This window comes from Corylus avellana, chromosome ca6 (genome assembly GCF_901000735.1).
Source record: "Corylus avellana chromosome ca6, CavTom2PMs-1.0".
NCBI lineage: Eukaryota > Viridiplantae > Streptophyta > Magnoliopsida > Fagales > Betulaceae > Corylus > Corylus avellana.
This window is the reverse complement of record NC_081546.1, coordinates 598,143-618,922: the sequence shown is the minus strand read 5'-3', so window position 1 is coordinate 618,922 and position 20,780 is coordinate 598,143. Positions and strand designations below refer to the sequence as shown.

The 20,780-nt window shown below is 37.3% G+C and overlaps 2 protein-coding genes across 4 annotated transcripts; both read left to right on the top strand.

The window, feature by feature from the left end:
• Positions 1 to 501: 501 nt before the first annotated feature.
• On the top strand, positions 502 to 5,060 carry LOC132183945 (aluminum-activated malate transporter 4). Its single transcript, XM_059597417.1, has 7 exons — positions 502 to 593; positions 681 to 1,052; positions 1,320 to 1,457; positions 1,562 to 1,825; positions 1,984 to 2,120; positions 2,213 to 2,359; positions 4,353 to 5,060. The coding sequence occupies exons 2-7, from the start codon at positions 683 to 685 to the stop codon at positions 4,998 to 5,000; spliced, it is 1,704 nt and encodes a 567-aa protein (XP_059453400.1). The 5' UTR covers positions 502 to 593; positions 681 to 682; the 3' UTR covers positions 5,001 to 5,060.
• Positions 5,061 to 7,984: 2,924 nt separating this feature from the next.
• On the top strand, positions 7,985 to 19,002 carry LOC132183734 (serine/threonine-protein phosphatase 2A 65 kDa regulatory subunit A beta isoform). Of its 3 annotated transcripts, none has more exons than XM_059597138.1 (13): positions 7,985 to 8,099; positions 8,931 to 9,289; positions 9,651 to 9,897; positions 11,584 to 11,696; positions 14,176 to 14,255; positions 14,583 to 14,724; positions 14,836 to 14,916; positions 16,532 to 16,636; positions 16,817 to 16,999; positions 17,606 to 17,698; positions 18,147 to 18,286; positions 18,418 to 18,484; positions 18,659 to 19,002. In XM_059597138.1, exons 2-13 carry the CDS (start codon positions 9,095 to 9,097, stop codon positions 18,776 to 18,778), a joined length of 1,566 nt encoding a protein of 521 aa, XP_059453121.1. In that variant the 5' UTR covers positions 7,985 to 8,099; positions 8,931 to 9,094; the 3' UTR covers positions 18,779 to 19,002. The 3 variants fall into 3 exon arrangements, with proteins under 3 accessions (XP_059453121.1, XP_059453119.1, XP_059453120.1); XM_059597136.1 differs by having other exon boundaries at positions 8,013 to 8,099; positions 8,881 to 9,289; XM_059597137.1 differs by having other exon boundaries at positions 8,021 to 8,099; positions 8,874 to 9,289.
• The last annotated feature ends 1,778 nt before the right edge of the window (positions 19,003 to 20,780 follow it).

The window sequence follows — 20,780 nt, the reverse complement described above, 5'->3', positions numbered from 1 at the left end:
CAAAGAATCAATTACAATTTCTGTTACAAAATATAGTTTTGACCATATTTATGGCCAAAAATACTAGTTACATAGTTGACTACAAACGTAAAGTTGTTTTTTTTACTGTTTGGGTCGAAGATGATTAAATTGGTGTGAAGAATTTTCTCTTATGGCCGGATAATAAAGTTAAGAATACCAGCAACCTGTATCTTAGACATAATTTACTTAGAGCATATATGTTCTATAACTGTAGTAGTACATAAGTTAGCGGAAGTTGGGGTCATAAATAATATTTGATTGATAGATTTTTCTGTTTGTATTTATAACTCTTTAACTTTATAGCATGTGTTTATGTTTTATTAGAGTGTTATGCTCATTGTAACCTTATATTTTTAGCTATAATTTTATCATCGCTTTGTGAGGTGAATTCTAAATAATTTCCCTTCAAAAAAAAAAAAAAAAAGAAAAGAAAAAGAAAAAAAAAACGTAAAGAGTAGGCAGAACTGCAGAAGCATAGCAATTCAATAAATAAGTTGATAGACAGTGTCTGTTGCTTACTAACCATCACATAAATAAAAAATGTCTCTATTCCATTGTCTCATATTCTAAAGGTGAACTCTCTCTCTCTATCTGTAATATTTCAGTTTCTCTTAATTTTTTCTTCTCTAATTGCTGTTTGGGTTCTTTACGAATTGCAGAAATGGCAGCGAAAATCGGGTCGTTTCGGCACAGTTTCGCCGAGAGGAGCAAGGAGAGACTGCTCTTTCGGAAGGGCTACTCCGAGTTGGGCCTGAACAGCTCGGACAGCGGAGACGATGGAGTCAAATGCCGGTGCTTCCGTATACTCTCCGACGGAATCGCCAACTTCTTGTTCGGCCTGCGAGATACTTCGGCCAAGCTGTACGAGATGGGCCGGTCCGATCCTCGCAAGGTCTTTTTCGCCGCGAAGATGGGGCTCGCCTTGGCCCTCGTGTCCCTCGTCATCTTCTTTAAAGAGTCGCTCCAGGAGGTCAGCCAGTACTCCATCTGGGCAATTCTCACCGTCATCGTGGTCTTCGAGTTCAGCGTAGGTATTAGCTTCGATCATGTTCATGTGTATGTTATGACCAATATTGTTGGAGTTATACCAACAAAAAAAACGAGCGGTTCAAATTGTGTTTATCTCATTAAGAGTTATAACGAAAAGGATCGGACTGATTTGTTTTTTCTTCGTGTATTGGGTTTTTATGCTTCTTGTTGTGCGTCTGTTTGAGGGATTTGTCGGAGTTTTATTGTTGGTTTGTTCTCAGGTGCTTCAATCAAAAGTGTAATTTTTTACTCTACTTGTGGGTTTGTAGGTGCAACACTTAACAAAGGGTTCAACCGTGCTTTGGGGACATTTTCCGCCGGAGGGCTAGCTCTGGGCATTTCAGAACTTTCTGCGAGGGCTGGGGATTTCGAGGAAGTCATTCTAGTAATTAGTGTTTTCATTGCAGGTCAGTCTTTGTGCAGAGAAATGGCTATATATTTCCCACCTTCATTTTTTCATTTTCTATGACAATTCATTTGTAAAATGACTTTATGTTTTGGTGGTATTTAGGATTTTCTGCAAGTTTTGCCAAACTGTATCCAACAATGAAGTCCTATGAATATGGGTTCCGGGTCTTCTTGCTGACATACTGTATTGTAATAGTCTCTGGGGAGGGTTCGTTTTTCGAAACAGCTTTATATCGGTTGATACTTATTGGGATCGGTGCCGGTATAGGCTTGGTTATAAACATATGTCTATACCCCATTTGGTCAGGGGAGGATCTGCACAAATTGGTGGTGAAAAATTTCAAGAGTGTTGCTTCTTCTTTGGAAGGTTGGATCAAATTCTGTGGTGGCCTTAATGGATGTTCTTTTACGTAAATGCCTTAGGTTTTTTATTTTTATTTTTATTTTTTATTTTTATTTTTATATTTTTGATTTTTAGTCGACTGCAATGACATGCTTAAACGATTACTTCAAAATTCTGTTTAGGCTGTGTTAGTGGATACTTGCACTGCATTGAATATGAGAGGATCCCCTCTAAAATTCTTACATACGAAGCTTATGATGACCCAATGTATAGTGGTTATAGATCGGCTGTACAATCTTCAAGCCAAGAGGAATCTCTGGTATGCTCATGTCACAATTGTTTTGCCTGTCCTCTTGAGTAGACCCAAAAAAGGTAGAGTTATTTGATTTTAGCTTAATCTTGATGTTTCAGTTAGACTTTGCAATATGGGAACCGCCTCATGGCCCTTATAGAACTTTTAATTATCCTTGGAGAAGCTACGTCAAAGTAAGTGGTGCACTGAGGCATTGTGCTTTCATGGTAATGGCAATGCATGGATGCATACTTTCAGAAATACAGGTGAATAGACCTCTTCCCTCCCTTGTGATCTTCTTGATATTCTTTTGCAGCATTTTCATCTGTTCTTATACTTCCCAGGATGTTAAATTTTCTTTCCTCTTTTGGAGTGGGGCACAGTTCATAACGCCACAAATCAGAACTGGCATTTGGGAAAGTTTTAATCATACACTGAATTTGTCTTTGAGTTCTTCCATGTGATCTATGTTTCTCTGGTCAAAAGTGATAAGCAACGTTGTTAACTTATTCGTCCTGAATCTTACCTTCTTTTTCTGAATTCTTTCATATTTCTTTTCTTGAAGCAATAAATTTTGAGTTTGAACATGGTGATGAATGGTTTTTACTTATCCTCAGACCCCTACTGTGGCACCAGTGTTTTGCCTCTCTTTTTTCTTTTTGACATATGGTAGGATGTACTTACTGAAAAAAAAGAGAGACTTATGGTAGGATTTGAACAGGGATATCTATGATGGCATTACCGGCAATGTCTAAGCTAAGAGACGTTTCAATTTTTTCTTGACATAACCTGGTTATTGCCTCAAACTGTTGTGTGGATACCATTTCCTGATCTGATGATGAATTCCTTATAAACTGAACAACCTAGCCCTCAATAAATATATTGCTCGTTGGTTGTGATTTATTAGTTTAGTTGGTAGGAAGCTATTAAATAGCAAGTTGGGGACAATGAATTTGTTAATGGTAAGTGCAACAATAAAACTCTGGGCGTGTGCATGTTATGGTCCAAATGATTTTCTTCCTCTTGCTTCTCCCGACAGATTTTAACAGTCAAATCAATCAGTTAGCTTCTTTAGCTTAATTGCAAGAACGGTGAGTTTGACCTTTTTTTTTTTCTTTTTTCACTCTGGTTTAGTGAATAGAAAAGTTCAAAATTGACTACTTTATCCATATATTGACAGATTAACCAGGATTTGAAGAGTATAATTAGTAGTTATGACAAGGATGTTGCTGATGCCTTCGCTGCAGTGAGTTGGTTTAAGACGGTCATTAAGAGTTCATGCTAAGATCTTTATGAACAATATTTGGCTAAACATCAAATTCTTGAGGTCGTTAAGAGTTCTTGCTAAGATCTGTGCTTTGTACCGTTGCAATCCAATTCAGTGGGGGCATCTAACACCTGTCTCCTGCAAAAAAGTTTGTGGTAGTCGGTGAGGCAAATATGATCATTTTGTTTGATACTTTGATCCATTAAATCTAGGTATGAAGATCCATAATCAATACGAGAATCAGCCAATGTTACATAGAATCCCTCACCGCTATACAACACCCACCACAACACCGCAACCCTCCCACCCAAACCACAAATCTCTCTCTCTCTCCCCCTTTATCTGTGTCTTCAACACATTGATCACTGCCAAAACTCAGCATAAGCCACGATTGGAACCCTGTGCTCCAGCAACTACTTGTGACTCTGCTTGGGGATCTGCACCTAGAAGGTTGGTGCCAAATCAGATGTGAGATTAGGCGTGGGTCTTTTTGGCCAACACTGTGGTTTGGCAAGGTAAAGTTAGAAGTTGTCAAATAGAAGAGATTGAGGAGACACTAATAGTTGATGCCGCATGTGGGCTGGGGTGGGGTTCTGGGTTGGAGAGCTGGGTATGTTTGCTACCAACGGGGCATGACAGGGGCACAATATGTTTGATTTGGAATGAGATAGAACATTGAGTCGCTTCCCCAAGGAGTAATTTCCTCTTGTTGTTTATATTGTTCCCAGATATGTGATCTGTTCGTGGCATGGCAATTACACTATTCATGAATGATCAGTTATAGCTTAAAGAGTATATGCTTTGACCTTTCTATATATCCTTCAGAAAGAATCCCTCGGGCACATATGCCCGTCAAGAAGATAAGGGAAGAAGATTTTTTTTTTTGGTAGCTAATGATGTGTTGATGCACTTTAGGAATTGAGAATGGATAATAATATATTTCTCCTGAGCTATCAATTACATTATCAACTGTTCTGACACTGTACTTGTAGGCACCGCCAGAAAAGAGACTCGTTTTCAGTAGTGAGCTTCAGAGGGTTGGTACTGAAGGAGCGAAAGTGTTACGTGAGCTTGGAAGCAAAGTAGAAAAGATGGAGAAACTAAGCCTCAAAGACATACTGTTTGAAGTGCATGAAGCAGCAGAAGAGTTGCAATCTAAGATTGACCAAAAATCATACCTTCTGGTCAATTCAGAGAGCTGGGAAGGGGTAAGGCAGGCTAAGGAATTTGACGATCCTGTGAACTTCATCGATGTCAAAGACAATGAAAATAAAGGATTGGTGATCAATTCCCTCAGTGAAACGTTGGATGTTCAGAATCCAAACATGAGTGTAGAACCCTCCATTCCGCATTGGGTATCCTCAGAAAGTGTGCTTAAGAAACCAATGTCATGGCCACGTCTTCAATCATTTGCTGGGGATGCCATCCTTGCCGAAGAATCAAAAGTATATGAAAGTGCCAGTTCCTTGTCCTTAGCAACTTTTTCATCACTTCTGATTGAGTTTGTTGCCAGGCTTCACAATCTTGTTGATGAGTTTCAAGAGCTAAGTGAGAAAGCAAATTTTAAGGAACCCATGGATCTGCCAGAGGCCGAAGAGAAGATTGGGTTTTGGACCAGACTGTTTTGGTGCTTCCATTGACTTCCTTGTTCAGTTACTTCATCTTCATACTTTTTATGCAATTTTTGGGAATTCATCATTGGTTACTGCTTGGTTGACTCTGTCTTTTTAAATGCAAGGAAGGCAGTAAGTTTTCTCACCTAAAATAGTAAGTCTAGCCACTGAAGAGGTTCTCAACTGACGACACAGTTCTTTGTAGGATTCGTTTTATCTTATTCTGATGGAAGCCAAGCCGGGGGGGGGGGGATTTGGCATAAAGTGAAATCTTAACAGTATTTGAAGCCAGAGCGGAAGGTTTAGAGGTCATGATCACAGTACTTCAGGTCATCTCAAAGTGATGCAGAGATGTTTTGTGATGTAAAGGTAAAAATTGTTTTATTTTTTAGAATTGTTTTTTATTTTGAGTTGTTTATTAATGTATTTATCTTGAGAACTGAAAACAAAGACAAAAAAAAAAAAAAAAAAAAAAATCCCTATCCGAGCAAGGATAAAGTCCGAAAAAAAACTTTGTTATAGCCTTAAGAACTTTATAAATAATTTTAAGAACTTTGTTATAGCCTCTTTTAGGGGCTAGCAAAAGCTACCAAATTGACTAAGCCTATAATTGCATCCCTTGAAACCTTTTTATTTTTTTTATTTTTTGAAAACCGTAAATATTACCAAAGCTACTAGAAATAAAGAAAGACATGATATCGGATGAAAGCATTATGATTCTCTCAATTTCAAATAAAATAGAGAATAATTATTTTATGGTCTATATTAAATTTTATGAATTTAATGATGTATATGTTATTACAGGGCAAATATTGCACATGCAATAATGAATCATAATCTTATGTTATTAGCTATTTGAATTTCACAAAATTTTTGGCAGCTTATGAGAATAAAATTCAAGCAACTTAAGAGAAATAGGTTACAAAGCGTACCTGCCTCGAACAATTAGATCCCGCATCCTAATCTGTCCCGTACTAGCGAGTCCAGCCCAAAAATTTCAGCAGCCTAATAATAGAAGATGTTTATCTTAGAATAATATATATTTACCCTAAATTCATTTTCTTGATGATCATCCTCATTGACGACAAATCATACGGATATCACATGCCTTTGTATAGAATGATCATTTTTTTTTTTTGGCTAATTGGAGTTAAGGATGATCATCAAAACTATAAAAAATAAAAAAAAGTATATAAAACCATAAAAACCCAGCAGAAAAGGAGTTAGAAAGGGAAAATCTTTCTGGCCCAAGACCAGCCCATACGCTTCCACTTTCAATTCTAACGTCTTAAACATCTCTCGTTCACTCAACACACACACACAAAAAAAAAAAAGTCTCTCTCAAGTCTCCAGTGACTCTGTGTGAATCAGAGGAAGCCGGTGGGAAGGCATTGAGATCCGGTAAGAGCACTCCCACTTCTCAATTTAATCGATTTGCTCCAAACAGTGTAATGCTTAGTTTTCTTTTGGCTAATTTCAATTCTTGCTCTCTGTTTGGTTTTCGAGAAAGCTGGGGAAAGAAAATAAAACCACTTAAGTTCCAATTTTATATAATAGATTGAGTTCCCTCGGGTCCCAAACGAATTCATTTTCACTCGTTTCTTCGGCATCCAAAAGGAATTCGTTTGGGAACCCATTCTTCAGATGTTTCCTAGCGAAATCCCTACAAAAATGGTTTCGCAGGTGGATAGAAACTACACCGACTTGGATAGAAGAATATATACAAGTGATACACGGATAGCATTTGAAGGATTAGATGAGTCTGAAAATGCAAAGGCATACTCATTTTTGGCGGCATCAACACTCAGGTTGTTTGCAAGATCTGATGACAGCTATGTTCAAGCCTGGTCACAAATTAGAATGGGCTATAGAAGGTTTTATGCAAAACCCTGTCCAATAGGAAACATTCAACTTGTTGTTATCGTACACAATAATAATGAATAATATAGAATCGAAAAAAGAAAGATCAAGATAAAGTCGAAACACAGATTTACGTGGTGCTTATGCCCATATGAGAAAGTGCGGCTATATTTTACTATTCAATGATTTAAGGTTACAACATAATATATTTATAGAAAAACCCTAATTATAGTAGAATATGAGCCACTTATTATAACACAACGAAACCTACGGTCTTAAAAATTTTGCACTCTCAATGGTATACAGAATATTGTATCTATCCAACACAGAAGCTTCAGCTGTTGACCTGAAAGAGTTCCTATATGTGTGCAGGCTGTGTAGCTTTAGGCTGCAGGACATCAACCTTGGTGGCAGCAATATACGCACCTATGATTGATAGGCAGATCAAGACCCCTGTATCACATAAATGAATCATTTTGTATCTTTTCACTTAAATTTAGGCTTGGAGTTATAGTTGTGTGGTAGTTATGTAATACATATGCCTTCTTTCCGAATATTGAGCTTATTATTGGCTTTGAATTTGGCCACAATATGCTTTTCTTATTTGTAATGCTGCTCGCTATTTGCAATCTAATTTGGTAAGTCAGTCACTGAATTCTGTCAGAGCCCAAAGCCCAGAATTCAGAAACTCTTCAGTTCAGAGCAAAGTGAAAAAGTCCACGTCTACGCTGTGGCTAGACTTACCGAAGCTCACCTCTTCCAAAAAAAAAAAAAAAAAAAAAGAGTGAAAAAGCCCACGTCTACGCTGTGGGTCATCAGTGTTCGTGGGTCTTTCTTTTCTTCTAAACTAAGGGCGTAATTGTATTTTAATAAATTTTATGAGAATAAAATGAACATTTTACACGCCATCTGTTTAAGTTAACAAAAAAATTAAACAGTAAAAAGGGTAATGGAAAGGGGCTGAAAGATTAGAATCTCACATTGCCAGATTTTTAAAGCTTCGGAGAACACTGAAAAATTAAATAAGTGAAGTTTTTCAAAAAAAAAAACGTATCAATAAAAGTTAAAACCATAATTACCCAGCGGAAAAGGAGTTAGAAAGGGAAAATCTTACTGGCCCAAAATCAGCCCATGGTCTTCCACTTTCAATTCTAACCCAGTCTTCTGGGCCTCCAAACATCTCATTCACTCAACACAAAAAAGTGCTCTCTCGAGTCTCTCTGTGTTGTGAATCAGAGGCAGCCGGCGGGAACTCGTTGAGATCCGGTTAGAGCACTACCACTTCTCAATTTAATCGATTTGCTCCAAACAGTGTAATGCTTTGTTTTCTTTTGGCTAATTTCGAACTCTTGTTCTCTGTTTGGTTTCTGAGGAAGCTGGGGAAAAGAAAAGAAAACCACATTTTAAGTTTCATATTATGTAATGCTTTAGAACGAAGAAACTCTCACTTGACTGAGCTGAGGAGTTGCGCTAGGCATAGTCTGAGACTCTGAGTTCCCTCGGGTCCCAAACGAATTCATTTTCACTCGTTTATTCGGTAGCCAAAAGAAGCTTTTAGGGGTTTTTTCAGGCCTTGGAATCCGAGTTTTCCTCTGCTCCTTTTATTTCTCAATAGTTCCTTCATGTTTTGGATTTGAATTCTACGGTTTGTTTTCGATCTCGGAGTGTGGATCTTAATCGTTCGTCGAAAGTTTCCCAGAAATTAAGAAGAAAATACTCGGAAGTTTCTAACAAATGGTGTTTTAAGTTAGCCGCTGTAAAATTCCATTTTCACGCTTTCATTTCCTGTGAATTCTCAATAAACAAATTAAGACATTGCTTTTATCCATGTGTTTTGCTCAATTACTGGGAAATTAGCTTCGGAATGGCAACAATTCTTCAGTTCAAGTATCTTTTCACTTAAATTTAGGCTTGGAGTTACAGTTATTTACTACATGCCTTCTTTCTGGATATTGAGTTTATTATTGGCTTTGAATTTGGCCACAATATGCGTTTGTCATTTGTAATGCTGCTCACTATTTGTAATCTAATTGTTTGAAGTTGTTAGATATCTTTGAAATAAGATGTATACAGCTGATGAACCACTATATCCAATAGCCGTGCTCATAGATGAGCTGAAAAATGAGGACATCCAGCTGCGGCTGAACTCAATTCGGAGGCTATCCACAATTGCACGTGCTCTTGGGGAGGAACGGACACGAAAGGAACTGATCCCATTTTTGAATGAAAACAACGATGATGATGATGAGGTGCTTCTTGCGATGGCGGAAGAGTTGGGGGTGTTTATTCCATACGTTGGGGGAGTGGAGCATGCCCATGTTTTGCTCCCACCTTTGGAGACCCTTTGCACTGTTGAGGAAACCTGTGTGAGGGAAAAAGCTGCGGAGTCGCTGTGTAGAATTGGCTCTCAGATGAGAGAGAGTGATTTGGTTGACTGGTTTATTCCTCTGGTCAAGGTTAGTTGACTGTTTTTTCTCTATGTTTGACTGTTATCTTTTATCATTTTCATTTTCTAAAGCTTGTTAACTGTATTTTCGGCAATATTTGGTTGTTGTGCAGAACTACTTTTTTATTGTTTGCCATTTTGACAGATTGTTCTTTCTAATATGGGTACTCACAACTTCCTTGATTCCTGAATGGTTTTGTTGTTAGCAACATATTGTCCGCTGCCACCACCACCCCCCCGCCCCCTTAAAGGAAAAAGAAATGATATTTTAAAATTTGCATGTGGCTCTTTGGAAGAGTTTATTTCTAAATGTTCTAATGGAAACTTATGTACTCTTTTAACTCTCAAGTTTTAATTATTTTGTGTTACAGAGATTGGCAGCTGGTGAATGGTTTACAGCACGAGTCTCTGCATGTGGATTGTTTCATATTGCCTACCCTAGTGCCCCAGAGACGTTGAAGATAGAGTTGCGGTCAATATACAGTCAGTCTTGTCAAGATGACATGCCTATGGTTAGGAGGTCCGCTGCAATGAATCTGGGGAAATTTGCTGCAACTGTTGAATCTGCTCATCTAAAAACCGACATCCTGTCAATGTTCGAGGATCTTACACAGGATGGTAAGTCAAATATCTATTTAATGTTTGATAAGGCACACTGTACTATACTTGAGTGAACCCCTTTACACAGGTTTAGATAAGGTCAGCTTCAAGGGCACCTTGAAATAGGGTACGCCATCTAATTTTTTGTGAATGCTTTCCCTTTGATGGCTCATGATTACCTTTGCAGTTGAGTGGTTTTCTTTGTGTTTGCCATCATTGACTCTAATATGTCAATTGAAAACTCATGTTTGGATGTTTATTAAATGGGAAAATTACTAATTTGATCATTGGGGTTTGCACTTGTATCAAACAGATCCTTGGGATACCAAAATTATCTTGCAAATCCCTGGGGTAAGCTAACTGTCCAAAATGGTCCATGTTGTTATACCTCTACGTCAGTACCTCTCTCCGTATGGCCTGTGGCATAATCGATGAGTTAGCCAACTTTGGTGCCATGTCAGACGATACGCATCTGTGCCACATCAATTTTTAAAAGGTCATTTCAACAATTAAAGACACATTAACATTAAATAAAAAAAATAAAAAAAGGGTGGTGGTCCCTCACACCTGGGAGGGGCGGCCTCCTTTCAGATCAACAAGGGGCTGCTGCCCCTTAGATCAACAATGGGCTGTGACCCCTTTTGTGGGATGGGCGGTAGTTGCCCCTCAGAGAGACGGCTGCCCCTCATCTGTGAGAGGTGGCCTCCATCACTCCTAGATGGGGGTTGGTTGCCCCTTGCAGATAAGAGGCGGTAGTTGCGGCTTGAGGGGTCGGCACCCTATCACTACTTTCTATTTTTATTTTATTTTAATTGATGTTGACATGTCTTTTATTAATGATGTGGCCTTTTAATTGATGTGGCACTGATGTGTATCATTTGACATGGCAACAAAGTTGTTTGACTCATTGATTATGCCACGTGCCATGTAGAGAGAGGTATTGACATGGAGGTCTAACAGTTTCCGTCTACTATATGAACGATAGGGGCCATATTGGATGATTAGCTTACCAAGGAGATAGTTTCGTGACCCCAAGGATCTGCTTAGTATAAAATTAAGCAAGCATTGTTTAGTTTATACATGTTGCCCATGTGAATTTGCTGTCTCTCCTCATTTGAGACCTTATCATTTGGAAGGGGGGAAAAACATGTTAATTTCTCAAAAGTTGTTTCGACTAGAAGGATCCATTGTCTGTTAATGTTAACATACACACTGATAAGCACATGACTCATATGTATCACAACTTGATTTTAAATTCAGAGTTGGATGTATTATATGCATATAATGTGGCAAGAAGGCTGAGGTTGCCATTATGATCTAATTCATGAAGAACCCCCGTATATAATTGAAATTGGCTTTGATATTCAGACTCTTTTTTTTTATGAATGAATTTTTGTATTCATCAAATTCTAAATTTATATTCAGACTTGTGAAGTTGCATTAAGTTTAACTTCTATAACATAAGAATGTACAAAGACATGTAAGGGATCAAACTTAGATATGAGGAATCAGGCTATTAAACATCAGGACGTACATTGAGATGTGAGGGGTCATGAGGAATTAGTGTTCCTTTTCTTCTTAAATCCGAAAAGTTTATTGGAAAATGCATTTCATTACTGCATAATTAGTTTTTCTAAGATAATATTGAGTTAATTTTCTTTCATTAAGTTCATATGTGACATTTAAAAAATTAATTCTACTCAGATCAAGATTCTGTTCGATTGTTGGCCGTCGAAGGCTGTGCGGCTCTTGGCAAGTTGTTGGAACCCCAGGACTGTATTGCACATATTCTACCTGTTATTGTTAGTTTCTCTCAGGTATACCTGTGGACATGATATATAATATTCTATTTCTATGATTGGTGTTTCATGTTTTAGCAGATTTCATGTCTAGCATGGGTTTGTAAGGCATCCATGTGAGGATTTTTGTGCTAATACTTTAGTTGTTGTCATATATGATCATGATTTTGTTCTATCAAATTTCTCTGGTGATGTACCTTTTTGAAACATTATTTACAGTATCTAGTTGAAACAAATCATATATTGATTATTGATACTTGATAATGAGTATTGTAGAGTAATTGATGCTGAAGATATATGTATATATTTGCATACGTCTGTACGAATATATGTTTGTGCTTCCGTGCATTTTTTGCTATTTAGAGCATGTAATTCAATAAAACTTATTAGAAGCTTGGAAATGATGTAAGAATTGAGAAATTTTAGATGATATAAACTTGACATGAAGATATTTGCAGCTAAATTTCAGTTACTAGGTGATAAGAACAGTGAATGAATAATTGCAAGGAGAACAGAAAGGAAATGGCTGTGGAGATTTGCTCTTGAGAAAGAGGCTTGGTGGAGGAAGATTATAGTGGCAAAGTACGGCGAGGTTTGGGGTGGTTGGCGATCCAGGGAGCCTAGTGGTTCACACGGGGTGGGGTTATGGAAGAACATTAGCAAGGGGTGGAGGTCGTTTCATTGCCAGATTAGATTGGTTCCTGGGTCTGGGTCCAATATCAGGTTTTGGGAGGATATCTGGTGTGGTGACAGGTCTCTCAAGGATGCTTTTCCTGGACTTTTCAATATTGCCACCAATAAGGAGGCGTCTATTGCGGCTAATAGGGAGTGTTTAAATGGCTCTGTGCAATGGAATATTTCCTTTATTCGCAGGGTTCATGATTGGGAAGTGGAGGTCTTGGCCTCTTTTTATTCTCTCTTGTATTCGCACTTGATGCGAGGGGTAGGGGAGGATAGGATGTGGTGGAACGCTTCAAGAAAAGGAAAATTTGAGGTCAGATCTTATTTCAGAATCCTTGCTTCCAAAGACCATTCCCCTTTCCCTTGGAAGAGCATATGGCGTACCAAGGCTCCTTCGAGAGTGGCTTTTTTTGCGTGGACGGCCGCGCTCGGGAAGACTCTAACCCTGGATAATGTTCGGAAGAGAGGTATTATTGTGATTAACCGTTGTTGCATGTGTGAATCGGATGGGGAGTCAGTTGACCATCTCTTTCTTCATTGTGGGGTTGCGAGTACCTTGTGGAATGCTGTATTCTCGCGGTTTGGTTTGTGTTGGGTGATGCCTGGGAGCGTCAGGGGTTTGTATGCTTCCTGGTGGGCGGGTGGCAAGTCCCGTAGCGCTATTGTGTGGAAGATGGTTCCTCTGTGCCTTATGTGGTGCATCTGGATCGAGAGAAATGCTAGATGTTTCGAGGATTCGTCTAGAAATATTGAGGATCTTCTACACTTTTTCTTGTATACCCTTTTCACTTGGACCGCTGGATGGCTAGCGCCTTTAGTGATTAGCTTCCCTGATTTCCTTTTTATGTTCTCTTCTTCTTTTTCTTCCTCTTAGTCGCTCTCTTGTATACTCCCTGTGTACTAGGGTTGCGCCCCTTTGCGCCTTGTTAATATATCTTTACTTATCAAAAAAAAAGTTGGGAACTGAATCATGTTCATCGCTTGTGGTGAGGTTGAAGTTATATTATATGGCAGACGACACTAAGATATTGGTTGAATTTGAGCTCTATTAAGCATGGACATGTGCAATGAAAAGAAAAAAGTACACTAGTACATGGTGATTTGGTTGAATTGAGGTTCTGGTACCTATTGTGTCTGCTTAGTGTTTCACAAGTTACTGAGCCTAGAAAAGAAAAATAGCCTGACTCAGAGGATTTTTGCATATTTTAAAAGGATCATGTATTTAAAAGGTTCACTGTGGGTTTAGCTATGATAACATAGGTCAGGGCGGCTAAAAAACAAAAAAAATGGATGGTACCTATTGTGTCTGCTTGGTGTTTTACAAGTTACCGTGCCTAGAAAAGAAAAATAGCATGACTCCTACAGGATTTTTGCATATTTTAAAAGAAATCATTCATTATGTATTTCATTCACTTTGGGTTGTCTTCAGAGTTGAAATCAAAGAAAAGCTTGTGTTGGCTATTGTGATCCTCTTGAGTTGTCTTCAGAGTTGGTTTCGAAAGGGCCAGGCTTAATCTGGAGATTTCATTAGCAATGTTTTCCTTTTAATTTTATCACTGATTGATTCTATGCATCATGAGAATGTTCTGCGCATGAAATAAAATTCTTATTTTAAACAAGTTATATGATTAATTTATTTCTTGGAGCATGCTACCAAGTATCTCTGGTGTTATGCTGGATCCAACAAATTGCACCTTAAGCTGATACTTGTTATGCTTGTTTTTTAAGCTCTTACATTTGCTTCTTTTTTTCTTTTTTTTTTCTTTTTTATTTTTTATTTTATTATTTTATTTTTATTTTTTTAATTTCTGAACAGGATAAGTCTTGGCGGGTGCGTTACATGGTTGCAAATCAATTATATGAACTTTGTGAAGCTGTCGGGCCTGAGCCTACTAGGTAGTCAGTTAATATTAAGCCACCATGGTATCTTGCTTTTGGCACGTAACTGACATTGTCCTGCTGCATCCTGTAAATATGTGTTTATGTTTTTTAATTTTTTGCAAGTATATGTGTATAAGTTCAGTTTCATTCTCATGTGTTCATTTTGCACCATACCCATTATCTATAACAATCCCCTCAAAGTTGCGCATGATTTCTGATCAGATGTCTTATTTATATTAAACAGTTTGTTTGGCAATTAACTTTCAAGTATGGCATGTAACAATAATGTTTGTTTGTGGCATCTCTTTTGTAATATTTTGTTCATGGTTATTATCTTCTAAGGACGGAGTTAGTCCCTGCCTATGTGCGGTTGCTTCGAGATAATGAGGCTGAAGTACGAATAGCAGCTGCTGGCAAAGTAACTAAGTTTTGCCGGATTTTAAATCCTGAACTTGCAATTCAGCATATTCTTCCTTGTGTGAAGGTGTGAAGGTGCACATGCTTATTAAATTTTTTAATTCTGTTTAGGGAACTACACTAAAACTTTTATACCCTCTATTACATCTATCTCAGTACTCTACAATGACCATTACAGGAGCTGTCATCAGATTCTTCTCAGCATGTCCGCTCTGCTTTGGCTTCAGTTATAATGGGAATGGCTCCTGTCTTAGGAAAGGTAAGAATGTCATGTACTGGATTTTGATGCAGTTATCCTGGTCTAACAATGAAGTATTGTTTCTCATTTCATGCATATAAGATGTATATGTTACTCAATATTTTCTATTTTTTCAATGCCAAACTTAGTTGATTTGAGAAACCAATTAACAAGAAGAAATAACTCTTTTGATTCTCTCTTCTGTTGAAAAGATTGTTTTGGGCTGGCTGATCTTTACATGTTGTAAACTGCTTACATATTGGAAAAGTTTAGAAAGTTATCTTATGAGATGTAATATAGTTTATAGCAATTTTGTAGTAATGTGGTAGTTGCCAGCTTTTTCTCTCACTCTTTGGGTGTTGGTCTGCTACAGCTAAGGTTCCTTATTCAGCCTAGGTAGTTTCACTAGAATGGTTCAATTTTTTTTCTTATTTTTAATTGCACCATTTTTCCACGTGGATTTCAATAGCTATCCCTATTAGTTGATTCAAAATCCAGTCCTTTTTCCTCAGTTCTCTCTCCCCCCCCCCCCCCCCGACCCCTTTCAAACCTTTTTTCTTTTTTTGGTGGGAAGGAGTAAAGACTTGTGGGCGTGGTGGGTTTATGGTTTCTCAACTTTAATTCTTACCGAAGTAGCATTTGTATATTGTTGCACGTTAATTATCCACCCTGCCAACGAATGTGAAGGGGGTTATTATTACCATCAAGACAGAAGAGCTTCTTAGTTGGTCTTAATGCTTAACCTTCTCCCTTTCCCCCTCCCCTTGGGGACAAAAAATTACTTAAAAAAAAAAAAAAGATATAGTGATTAATCTACTTAAATCTATACCTTTTGACTCTTGCCTTTGCACTTGTCTTAGAATATTACTACAGAGAAACTCAACCTTTACTAAGTTGGTTTGATTTGGGGGTGGAACTTCTTGCCCGCAAGGTGACTTTGTCCAAATTTTGAATTATAAGAAACTTTTTACTTCCTGTTTGTATTGTCATTTGAATTATTTGGTCAATTTTCCTTGCTGCATTTTATTGTAATTTTATTGAATTTAGAATCTGTGCTTGCTCAACCAAATTCAGATGAGTAGTTGGTGTAAGCCACTGTATTTTAATACCCTGATGTCCTCAAATAAAATTGTCATTGTCCTTTGCATGTGAGCTGCGGTTACACATCTTTTCTTCTTGTTGTTATACTTGAATTGCAATGTTTATAATGAGCCTTGTTGCCCTCCTTTATTATTTTGCCTGTGGATATTAATGCTGTCCATATGTTATTATTTTGGGAACAAACTATCCATGTCTTCTCTGATGATAATGGCATCTTTTATCAGCAGATATGCATTTGAAGTAAATACTAATTTCATTTCCTTGCATGTTTAGCTTGGATTTGCATGTCTAAACTTTTTCAATGTATTGTTTCATATGTAGTTTATAAATTTGACCTGCACATCATGTTTTGGGCAGAAAATTGTACACTTTTTATTCTAAATTATTTTTCTCTCTCATTTATTTGTTTCCTGAATTAGTATGGGTTGTTGGCTATTAAACGTCTCTGGTTTTTGCTTATGTGAGGAATTTAATCTTTTGCATGAGATTCTAGCTTGCGTTGAATTTGTGAATCCCATTCTGTTATGTAATGCAGGATGCCACAATTGAACAGCTCCTTCCAATTTTCCTTTCTCTTCTGAAGGATGAATTTCCTGATGTACGCCTCAATATTATCAGCAAGCTTGATCAAGTGAATCAGGTCTGTTAAAAATTAGGGATCTTAAGCGCTGTGCTGACCATTTCTTTCTGCTCCTTTTTACATTTTCCCATTTTTATGATTCGTATGATGCTTTGCATGCTTTCAATACATTGGACTTGCAACTTTAATATGCATGCATTTTTTCCCCTCAAGTCATGTTGCAACAAGCCATTCTTGCAGGTAATTGGAATCGATCTGCTGTCTCAATCCTTGTTACCAGCCATTGTTGAGCTTGCAGAGGATAGACATTGGAGAGTACGGCTTGCAATAATAGAGTATATCCCTTTATTGGCAAGTCAATTGGGTGTTGGGTTTTTTGACGATAAGCTAGGTGCTCTTTGCATGCAGTGGTTAAAGGATAAGGTTTGTCTCTCTTCATCTTGTTACATTGTGTATGGCATTCTTGTCTTGCATTTAGTTCATGTCACTCTGTATTTTTTTTTTTTTTTTAAATGTTCCTACCCTTGGTAACTCTTATTTGTATTTATATTATGTCTGTTTTATTATAAATAAATCATTTTTGTGTTTGGAAGGACTATTTGGACAAAACTAGAAGTAGGCATGATAGTATTTGTAGTGAGTCATAAAGATAGGGTTTTTAATCATCTGGAAATATACTATATTTAACTTTTAGGAAGTCAAATAGGAAATAATTTTGTTACTACCCTATTATGATTCACGTTACTGTAGGTTAGATTTTGGTAGAAAATTTATTCATCTTGTCTTGTAAGATTCAAAAACTTTATATTCTGTGCTGCATTAGGAAAATGAATTCCATTTTTAAACTTTTATCCTGAGAACGTTTTACCCACCTTTTGATTGATTTTTTGCCAAGAAGTTATCTGCCATTGTATTCACATAGTATTAACTTCTAATGCATTACTGGTTAGAACCAATCTTTGACTTCTTATCCTGGGTGTTTGTTGCATTTTACTTCTGGTTCATAATTATTCTGGGTGTTTATTACAGGTTTACTCAATCCGTGATGCAGCTGCTAACAACTTGAAGCGCCTTGCAGAAGAGTTCGGTCCAGAGTGGGCAATGCAGCACATAATTCCACAGGTTTATTTTATGACTTGGTTCATTAATTCCTACTGGCTTGACCCTTGATAGATTGCAGATTGCTCTACAATTCAACATGGAATATAACTCTAAGATTGATACATGGGAATTAAACTGAAATCCATACGGATATCTTGGTTTTGTCTTGGTTGCACATAATTAAGGCTTTTGAACGGTTTTTTGTAGTGATATCTTCCTGCCTGGCTCGTACAACTATCAATCATCCATCTTTAAGAAATATTTCAATTAACTTCTCTTGCAGATTTCTACTGATGTCTGATGGTTACTTTTTATAAAAAAAAAAGTTATCTGCTTCAGTTTGTTGACAAGCCTACTTAGGACTTGTAGACTGCACCCTATATTGATTTTTCCTTCTGTTCGAGTCTTGGTGATTTGCATTTTGTTGTTCTTTCTCTTTCTTTAGCTGCTACTTTGTGAAACTGGGCAGGTTCTGGAGATGACTAACAATCCACACTATTTGCATCGGATGACCATTCTGCGGGCAATCTCTCTCCTTGCTTCTGTTGTGGGCTCAGAAATAACAAATTCAAAACTGTTGCCAGTGGTCATCAATGCATCAAAGGACAGGTATTTGGTTTTCTTAGAACTTTGTTTACCTAATGGGAAAAATGTATTAAAAGAAATTGAAAAGAAAAAGATACAGGAAAGATGTAATTCCAGTTGGGCTTACGAGTGCTGGCCTGAATTTCACTTTACAGGGTACCCAACATAAAGTTCAATGTGGCAAAGGTGCTCCAGTCCCTCATCCCTATTGTAGATCACTCGGTAAGTATCTTATGCATTTTTGTTTCCTAATTTGCATTTTCAGTTTCTTTTTCACATTTTTTTATATAATCTTGATGAATTATTCATTATTCGTTGTGTTGCTTAATTTTGTTTGTTTATTTATTTTACCTTTTTCGTCATTAATTGGTCGGAGAATTCTTGCATTGCTTGCAGGTGGTGGAGAAGACTATCCGTCCCTGTTTGGTTGACCTGAGTGAGGACCCAGATGTTGATGTCCGATTTTTCGCCAACCAAGCTCTTCAGTCCATTGATCATGTTATGATGTCTAGCTAGACAGCGTCCTTCCACAATTTCCCCACCGGACACAAGTTTATATGCCTTCCTTTTTGCTGGAGGTGATATTTTCTTTTGCGCATAAAATTTGTCGCGTCTTCTTTCGTCGTGATTTTTTTAGTGGTGCTTTAGTATATTGTGACTAACATTCTGAGCCATTTATGGCTACTGAAGTTGTGTGATCGGATGTGGAAAATATAACATAATATGATCCATTTTTGTTACTCTCTTGCATATTTTCCCCTATTTTCAAAACATCTTTACCAAATAGCAACTGGAAAAGATGATTTGGCGCAGCTAAATTGGATCCTCAGCAAATTCTCTAATGAATTACTTCTTCTAAGTTCTAATTTTGTGGTTGGGTTGATTATGGTAGAGAGATACAATCTTCATCACTGGTAAAAATAAAAAAGAAGAAAAAAGGACAGAAAAATAGATCACATGCGAGAAATACATATACGATCTTCGGGTACGGTAGATACTTGGAGTGTCTCTACTTGAAGTAAACAAGTGGGGTTAACATCCTTAAACGCCCAAAGGTTTTGGAAGGTCATTGTCACTCGGTAGATATCTCTTGGTTACAGCTTTTCGTGCATGCAGCACTATGAAGGTGCTTCTTAGTGTGTAAGGGATTGAGATCTCGTTGCACGGGGGAATTAGTTTCTCTCCATTTTCAGTCCATTATTTTTTAGGGGTAGAATTGTCATTTCACTTTTTGTGAACAATTTTACCTCTCAAGTATAAAGGACTGACTACTCTAAATTTCAATTCCGTTTCCATTGCACAGGTGGAATAGCTTTAATTTGGGTCATTTATTTGAAATGAATAACCCAAAACGTGACAACACATAAGAGAGAGAATGGATGGCTTGTATTGGGTACAAGTTACTGGGATGACTGTTGGAATGGTCGAATCATTTCACTAGCCAAAAAAGGTTTGACAACTCTCAAATACCAAGTTATGGGTGGTCAAACTAATTATAGTCATTATAATGGGTGGTTTAACCACCTTTAATGGTTGGGTTGGGGGTGACCAAACCACCCAAGTGGCCAAATAAGTTGGTTTGGTCATTCCCAAATTTCAAATCGAGTATGGTTGATGGTCAAAGGTGATTGTTCGGCAACCGCTATAATGCAAGCCACCATTATTCGCTCTTTGATTGTTGTCGCATTCTAAATCATTCATTTAAAGAATGAGCCAAATTAATAGTCATTAGTTGGGTTTGTGTGTGTTGGCACTAATTTTCTTTGTTCCAACGTCAAATCTTGAAGAATCTTTGTTATTTGTTGATGACATACTTGGGGGCTGGGTACCCAGTCATTGAACATATGCCACTCATTTCTCTGAAGAATCTTAAGTTGAGGACAAGTAACTAACTTATTTGTCGCAAGTGCAGTCTAGAAAACTGGTTTCTAATTTTATTCAGCAAAGCAACGAGGGCTGAGCTGACCTGCAAAATAAACTTTTGGGCCGGGTACCGAGTCATTGCTCAAGTAAGTTTTTTACATCAAAATCGACCTTATCTTGATCTAAATATTAGAAAATGCTAAAAATAAAGTCTGCGCTAATTTTTTTCTTTCTTAGAATTGTTGAGGGTTAGTGGAACATGATAATTTTTGGTGGAACAAGCATTAAAGGAAAATACTACAATCATCAGTTTGGGGGCAATCTCTAGTTCCGATTCTAGACTTTTCACTTTACGAATACTTATAACAACAAAATATTACCTTTTTTCAAATTGATATTCGGTATGGACGTATGGTTGAGTAATTTTAGGAGGCTTACTTGTGTCTTACAAAGAATGATGTAGCTATTAAAATCACTATTGGACTTGTGATTGATCATTATTAAGTTTTGATCCTAGAGTGATTTTAATAGCTACATCATTCTTAGTAGAATACAAGTAGGACATAAGTAGGTCATTTAAAATTACTCACGTATGGTTAGATCTGTAAGAAAAGAGAAATGCTATCTACATTAATATCTAACAAATATTTCATTA

What these genes read in the sequence shown, in the direction of transcription:
- LOC132183945 (XM_059597417.1), top strand. Translation starts at nt 683, where the DNA reads ATGGCAGCGAAAATCGGGTCGTTTCGGCACAGTTTCGCCGAGAGGAGC. An exon ending in TGTTGCTTCTTCTTTGGAAG is followed by an intron (nt 1,826 to 1,983) that starts GTTGGATCAAAT and finishes AATTCTGTTTAG; the next exon opens with GCTGTGTTAGTGGATACTTG. An exon ending in CAAGCCAAGAGGAATCTCTG is followed by an intron (nt 2,121 to 2,212) that starts GTATGCTCATGT and finishes TTGATGTTTCAG; the next exon opens with TTAGACTTTGCAATATGGGA.
- LOC132183734 (XM_059597136.1), top strand. Translation starts at nt 8,897, where the DNA reads ATGTATACAGCTGATGAACCACTATATCCAATAGCCGTGCTCATAGAT. An exon ending in GTCGGGCCTGAGCCTACTAG is followed by an intron (nt 14,256 to 14,582) that starts GTAGTCAGTTAA and finishes TTATCTTCTAAG; the next exon opens with GACGGAGTTAGTCCCTGCCT. An exon ending in TGCAGTGGTTAAAGGATAAG is followed by an intron (nt 17,000 to 17,605) that starts GTTTGTCTCTCT and finishes TGTTTATTACAG; the next exon opens with GTTTACTCAATCCGTGATGC.